Source organism: Durio zibethinus, chromosome 5 (assembly GCF_047325235.1).
Source record: "Durio zibethinus cultivar Kanyao isolate XHJ-2024 chromosome 5, ASM4732523v1, whole genome shotgun sequence".
In the NCBI taxonomy this organism is placed as follows: Eukaryota; Viridiplantae; Streptophyta; class Magnoliopsida; order Malvales; family Malvaceae; genus Durio; species Durio zibethinus.
Window position 1 is genome coordinate 6,072,011 of NC_143166.1, and position 7,991 is coordinate 6,080,001.

Sequence of the window (7,991 nt, forward strand, 5' to 3'; positions counted from 1 at the left end):
GAGCTCATATTTTGAAAAATAATTTGAAAATCCAAAAATTTTAAAAGAATTGACAAAATGGGATGTATATAAAAATAGATATAGAGAATATATTATTTAAAAATATTTTTTAACTATTTTAAATTTATTATTTTAAAAGTATTTAAATATAAAATTTCATAAAAAATAATTTTTTCTAATGTGGCGCACCATGTGTACATGTTTACTACATATGAAATATTGTCATATTTTATGTTTGATAAAAATTTATTTTAAATATATTAACAGAATATTTTAGGAAATATCCTATTTTCATTAGCTTTATTAAAAAAAAATCAAAAAATAAAATTACAATAACAAAGTTCAATGAAAATTTATTCTTTATGCAATAAAAAAAGGGTCGCGACGACACCATTTGGAATATCCCAAGGAACGCTAAAATGATTACGTGTACGGTTGCGATTTGCAGTAATTCAATCGGACATCAACGGCGGATATTGATGCGAAAAGCTTTCCTTCTAGGAGCCGACTTTGACTGCGCCAACTAGCAAGTGTTGTTTCTCAAAGAGATCTCTCTTTCTATTTTACTCATTTTCTCTAATTCCTGATTCGATTTCGCTCTCAAAATATCCAAGTGTAACTTCGAAACCCTAATTTTATGACTCTTTCATGTATTTTTGTATTTATTTTCTATCCAATTTGCAGTTTTTTTTCTTTTTTCCGTTTGTATTTCATTTGAAAAATTTACCATCATTCGTTACCATTCTGTTAAATTATCAGAAAGGAGAATCAGAGTACACTGATTCGTTACATTGATTCATGTTATTCTCTGATCTATCTGTTTTTCCATCAAAATCTGTAATTTTTAGGGAAAAGTTAGGGATTTTACTGTTCTATCTAAATATGATTGGGGTTATATTTTCTTCTTAGATGAAGTATCAAGTTGCATAGATCTAAGTATCCCTTTGGATGCTAAATGTAACTGCTTTTTGAAACGAACTGTTCGAATCATGAAATTTTTGGGTGTTTCAAACTTTTTTTTCACCCACTTAAATTTTTGTTGTTTAGATTTGAAAAAAAAAATTCAAATGTGGAATGTAGTGAATTATCTGCTGTAATTCCCTCATATCTCCCATGGTTAAGGGGCTTATTTTATGTGGTGCAATTTTCTTTTTTTTTTCAAAGCTAGTTTTTCTTGTAGTCTGATGATAGATATCCCTTTTTTTTTTTTTTAATTTTTTTGAAGGTAGTGAAATGGCGGAATCAAAACCATTGAGAAAACCTGTTTTCACCAAGGTGGACCAACTTCGCCCTGGCACTAGTGGTCACACTCTTTCTGTCAAGGTTGTCAGTACAAAGATGGTATTGCAGAAGGGTCGTGCTGATGGTCCTCAAGTTCGTCAAATGCGAATTGCTGAATGCTTGGTAGGAGACGAGACAGGAATGATTATCTTTACCGCTAGAAATGAACAAGGTATATTTTTTATAATCTTTTGTTGACCCAGGTTTAATTTATGCGGTAGTTTTACTTTTTTATTGCTAGAGGTTTCACTTGATATGCATCTTACTGTGTTGCATTTAGTTTAGTTTTATGTTTGTATTTTCTCTCGGGTAATTTTGCTGTCACGCATCACTTTTTGTATTGTAGTTTTCTTTTTCTTTAAGATGAGTAATGCAACATTTCTTTCACATATGTAAACTGCTAGTCATGGAAGCAAATTGTATTTGACATGATTATATTTTTTATTTCCTTGTGGAAGGAAAGAAGTAAATGTTGGGGTTTGGCAAAATTCCTTTAACACCGTTTATCCGACAAAGTCTAGTCATGTTCTCTAGTAGTGTTTTGGACTGAAATAAATGCCATTTGTGGCTTTTGGTATGATCAACTAGTAGCTTAGTTGTTCAGGTAAATGTTCAGATATCATGGCTGATATAAATTCACACATTTTAAGATTATTCTTCTTTTGCATTTATGAATTTTGACAATAGAAGGCTCCCTTAATATAATGATTATTCCATTACTTTATATGTGATCTTGGCCCTCTGTTGCTAATAGTGACTTGGAATGAAATAAATGCTATTTGTACCTTTCACTATATCAGACTATTAGCTTATTTGGTCAAGTTAGTGTTCAGATATCATGGCTGATATAAGTACACATATTTTAAGGTGTCTGCATCTTTTTTTTTGTTTTTTTTTTTGCATTTCAACAACCGTAGGCTTTTATTCAATTAGTTTTTATTTGATATTGGGCTTCCAGACTTGCAGTTACTTATACAAGATGTGGTGATTTTTATCCATTCACTATTCCTCATGTCTTTTAGCATCTTCTAGAGTTATAGTTCCAAAGCTGGCTCGGTTACTGATAAATAGGAATGAATAGTGCACATCTTAAGTATGATTAATTTTGGTTTCTGGATGCTGAATGGAAGAGTGAAATATCCGTTTATTTCGTTCAGCTAAGGTTTCCAAGCTGTTTATTTATCTGTAGCCATATCTGAAATTTTAATGCTAAAATTCCATTTATATCTAACAAGTGCAAATCTTATATGGCATCAACTATGATGTCTGACTTTATTATGGTATATTATTGAGCTCAAAGAGATTGCATTTTTGAGGTGTTCAAAAGCATTCTGCTGCATATACTTTGTGGTTGAGTTCAATAATCTTTCGTTTTCCCCTTTTTGTCTTACTGATGCAAAAACCACTTTTCTGAAATCATTTGTAGTGGGGAGGGAAATTTCATGTATATGAGATCTAACCTGATAGGGATTATGCATATTTTTCCTCAAGCATTTCAAGATTTCCTTGATTTGATATTATTCAATATGTGGTGTTATCAGATAGTGAAGGCGACAAAACATGCTTTACTTGTTTGAAGAGTACAGTGTTAATTACAACTAACACACCATCTTTATTTTGTAGTGGACTTAATGAAAGAGGGCACTACTGTAATTCTTCGCAATGCGAAAATTGACATGTTTAAAGGATCAATGAGGCTTGCAGTGGACAAGTGGGGTCGTGTTGAGGTTACTGAACCTGCTAGTTTCACTGTGAAGGAAGATAACAATTTGTCACTGATCGAGTATGAACTTGTTAATGTTGTTGAAGAGTGACCTTTCTGGACAGTGTTTGCTTTGTTTCTATATTGTGACCCAAGAATAAAATCAACTCCAGTAAACATGTTACTCTGATCTATGTGACACCTCATCTTCAAAAGGCTCATGGAAGTTCACTTTTAGGAGGAAGAGCTCTAGAAGCTAGTCTAGAACTTGAAGTTCCTTCTTGCCTTAGCAGTAAATCCAGCAGAACCTTTTGGTTGGAGACCTCAAAACATATGGTGATGGCTATGAATTTTAGGGTTTAAAAAGCTAGCTTTTGGAACTTGCTTTCAGTTGTTTACTTATTTCTCTTTTCTGGGAAGCAACTGTTATTTGGCTTTTAGATTATACTTAAGAGGTTTAATATTATAAATGTATGCCTACATACGTCATATGACTCATATTATCTCTTGCTTGTCTAATCTTTCCAAGTTATATATCTAAGTGATTTGGCAAAACACTTTTCATTTTCTTTCTCTTTTTGATTGGGGAAGGGGATTTGAATCTTTCTTTTTGAGTAGGGGAATACATGCAGCTATGATTGAACCAAAGATTAAGGTGCAACACCTTTCATTTTCTAGCTAGATAGCATTCTATACCACGATGCTTGATTTTTACCTCATGACAGTACTTTCTTTTTTTTTTTTTTTTTTTTTTGTGCTTGCTTTATGGTTACAAATAGATAATTCTGCTAATTTCTCTTGTTTTTTTTTTCGCATCTTTTGGAACTTAAGATCCTGGATAAGTGCTCAGTTTAGGATTGTAGAGTTGGGAATTCCAGGATTTAATTTCTTATTGTAAGCAGAGGTTAAAAATACAGGTTCTAGGACTTTGGAAGACATGCAAGGGTCTCAAATAGTCAGGACTCTGACTTAACAAATTATTTGTTGACATTTATCATGAGCATCTCCCTTGTTGTATTCACTGACTAATTAAAGTAATAAGTCATCAATATAAGCACTTTTGAATCTCATTAGTATGATATAATGGCAAAATAATATTCTTTTCATTTTGGTACAGGCTGTGTTTTCTTTTAGATATTGAATTTCCTACCTTAATCAAAGAAGAGATATATAGGAGATTTGTAGTAGGATGCATGGCTGGCCTAAAATACATGAGACAAAACTGAAAGCTGCCGTCTTTACCTGTCGAAAAGGGCTACTTTTGATGAACTGGCAGTGCCTGTCAACGCACGCTTCCTCGTCAGTTAACTACAGCTGAAAGTAGACAAGAACGGAATTGAAAGAGAATGTGGATAACATAACAAACACGAGAGAGAGAGAGAGAGAGAGAGAGAGAGAGAGGACAATAAAAGAAAAGAAAAAGGCTGAGGTATATGTCTAGAAGTGGATGCATTTTCTAATTAACAAAGCCTGCGATTTCCTTATTAAAATGACTTAGTGAAAGAAGAAAATTTGAATGTAGGGTCCTAACAGTTCTCACCACCAGCTTTGTCTGCGCATGATTTTGGGACTCCGCCTCCCATCCATTATCACTTTATCATGCCCCTCAAGATACCATAGTGAAAGGACCGCGCACATGGTTAATAATGAACAATTATAAATGAAAAAAAAAAAAAAGGAAGCGTCAACCATGATCATAAAACATGAGGATGTAATGTTCATTTTTAATTAACATAAATTTATAACAAACATGGAGACATTTATATTTGATATAGTGGTATTATCACATCTGTTAAATTTTGAATTTTTATGGTTTTATATTTGACTCTCTTCACCTATTATCAATTGGTTTTAGATTATATATTTAACATGATACCAAAGCTCAAATTTTTTTAATATTGTTCTTGCCTATTATTCTTATTGTTATCCCTTCCAAGTTTGTTACATGTTAAGCTTTTTATCTTTGTTTATATATGATGGGAACTTATTAAAGAGTGTTATCCAACATATGTTTGATCTTTTTACTTATTAAAATTTGAGTTTTCGTGTGAATATATATTTAATTTTGAAGTCTCTACTTATTACCAAATAATTTTAAGATGAATACTTTATAAATATATATATATATATATATATCTCTGTGTGTGTGTGTATCATAACAGTTTTGAGACTGTCATACGTAAAATATTTTAAAATCTAAAAAAATAAAAAAGAGTCGTCAGCAATTTTTGTTAAGGTGTAATTGACCACCGAAAAGTTTATATTTTTAATAAAACTATAAAAGCAGGTTTAAAGTTTTTCAAAAAGATAAATTTCAGTTTACAAAAATCAAGTTGAATTTGAAAGTCGATTACGTATGGGGAAGGATTAGCACGCCCACAACGCTTATAAATTGTACAATTTAATCATGCGCTATTTTCAATATTGGTGCAATGGTTTTGATTTGATATTTAATAAATTTAAATTCCCTTTTATATTTTTTTAATTAATTTTATCAAAATTCTTTATTTAAAAATATCGAAAAAAATCTAAGTTAAAGAATTACTTTAAAATTCTCCAACATTTAGGCAAAACTTTAAATATAATACTTTTGACTGATATTTTCTACGGCATCCCTTGAAAATAAAAATAACATCATTTGCAGAAGATAATTATTGGTAACTTTCCAACATCTAGGCAGAATATTAAGAATTATTTCCTTCGAAATGCTATTTTTGTTTTATTTTATAACATCATAACTTTAAAAATATATATATTTTTGTCTTGTAAAACATTTTACAAGAGAAAGTAAGTAATGGAATTGTCAGGTAATAAATAAAGACAGATAAATACGAAATGAGTGTCAACAATAATATAGTGATGCATGTATGCCTATGGATATTATGCCAAATGATAAAATGCAATTTTAAAAAAATGGATTCTTAAATATAATGAGACCACTTTTACTTCTCAATATCTAAGTGGAGTTTAAGTACGACTATTTATATTTAAGATCTCATTTATTTAAATTGCATTTTATCATTTGGCATAATATCCATGGACATACATGCATCACTATATTATTATTGACGATCATTTTGTATTTCTCTGTCTTTAATTTTTATTTATTACCTGACAATTCCATTACTTACTTTCTCTTATAAAATGTTTTACAAGATAAAAAAAAATATTTTTAAAGTTGTGAGGTTATAAAATAAAACAAAAATAACATTCCGAAGAAAATAATTCTTGGTATTCTACCTAGATATTGAAGAGTTACCAACAATTATCTTCTGCAAATGATGTTATTTTTATTTTCAAGCGATGTCGTAGAAAATATCAGTGAAACGTATTATCTTTAAAGTTCTGCCTAAATATTGAAGAATTTTAAAGTAATTCTTTAACTTAGAGATTTCTTCGATATTCTTAAATAAAGAATTTTGATAAAATTAATTAAAAAAATATAAAAGGGAATTTATATATTATTAAATATCAAATCAAAACCATTTCACCCAATATTGAAAATAGTGCACGATTAAATAGTACCAATTTATGGGCGTTGTGGGAAGTGCTAATCCTTCCCTACACGTAACCGACTCTCGAATCCAACTTGGTTTTCATAGATCGAAATTTATGTTTTTGATAAACTTTAAACCCACTTTTATAGTTTTATTAAAAAGATAAACTTTTGGGTGATTAATCACACCCTAACAAAGATTGGTGGTAACTCCTTTTTATTTTTTTAGATTTTAAAACATTTTATGTCTGGCGGTCCCAAAATCGTTACGACAGCTTGGTAACTGCACTGGGAACCTTTGAAAGTTGGGCCAAAATTTTAATTATGTGTTATTAACAGTGGTTGGATTTAATTGGTTTTATTTGATATTTAATTTAATTACTTTTATTTTAATTTTTCAAAATATGTATACATACAAGTTAATAAACAAAATAAATTATATGTTAGTTATTATTTTGTTTTGATTTTGTGTTTATGATTTATTAATGATATTTTGATTACATTGTATGCTTTTGCATATGCATTTACATGCAAGAGCTCTAGACCCGAGCTCTATCCTTTTAAGAGGAAGTGAAGTAGCTACACTTTCATGAGGTGATAACCTTCGTATTTGCTAGCAAAACACTTCCACTCAGATTGAAACATTTTCGTTAATAGCTTGTAATGGGTGAGCATCGGGGAACCTTACTAGTCTATAACAGACAATGGTGTAAGGAATAGTCTGGGAACCTTAGAAAAATAAATTCCAACCCAGCATATTGAGAGGCATAGGAAGCTTATCTAGGATAAAGCCATACCACATTTTTAGAAAATTACCAAAAGTTAGGATAGTATACATTATATTATTTTGTTGCATGGTTGTTATATTATTTCTCTTACTTGTTTGTTTTGAATTCTTGAGTCATTTTATTTATTTATTTATTTATAGATGTGGCATTTATTTAAGGTCATTCATTGAAAAATAAAGAAAAAAAAAAGGCAAAGAAAGAAAGAGTTCTCATGAAGCCATTAGTGGTGTCAACCTTTTGTAAAAATCATTTAGAAGTCCAAAGCCATGCCATTTTTTTTCATAAAAATTATAATTATGATAGGTGGGGCATTTTGATATAGTTTGTGTTAAAGGGTAATAATAGTGTAAATAAAATTAGGATAAACAAAAAGAGATGAATAAAGAAAAAAAGGGGGGATTTGGATAGGTAAGAAGTTTGTTTTCTTTAGTCATTCCGTTCATCATTAAGTTAGTTTGTATATTTTTGGGTTATTCTATTTAATTGTGTATATCTTTGTATCATTATCATATTCAAGCATTCATAGATATGTCGCATGCAAATTAGGAACTGTGTCTTCATTTAGTAAGAATAATAGCATAAGCATTATTGGTAGTAAACCTTTGAAATAATATTTTTGTTAGTGGGTATAATAAGCCAAAAGTATTGAAGGTCAATAGGAGGCCCGAATTAGTGCGTTAGAATGAAATCGAGAGGAGTTTGGTCATGACATTTGAGAGGTAAC

At 30.2% G+C, this 7,991-nt stretch overlaps 1 protein-coding gene across 2 annotated transcripts; it reads left to right on the plus strand.

The window, feature by feature from the left end:
• The first annotated feature begins 476 nt into the window (after positions 1–476).
• LOC111282491 (uncharacterized protein At4g28440-like) lies at positions 477–3,538 on the plus strand. Of its 2 annotated transcripts, none has more exons than XM_089760778.1 (3): positions 477–615; positions 1,230–1,453; positions 2,905–3,538. In XM_089760778.1, exons 2-3 carry the CDS (start codon positions 1,234–1,236, stop codon positions 3,093–3,095), a joined length of 411 nt encoding a protein of 136 aa, XP_089616904.1. In that variant the 5' UTR covers positions 477–615; positions 1,230–1,233; the 3' UTR covers positions 3,096–3,538. The 2 variants fall into 2 exon arrangements, with proteins under 2 accessions (XP_089616904.1, XP_022726335.2); XM_022870600.2 differs by having other exon boundaries at positions 481–615; positions 1,226–1,453.
• Positions 3,539–7,991: the final 4,453 nt, after the last annotated feature.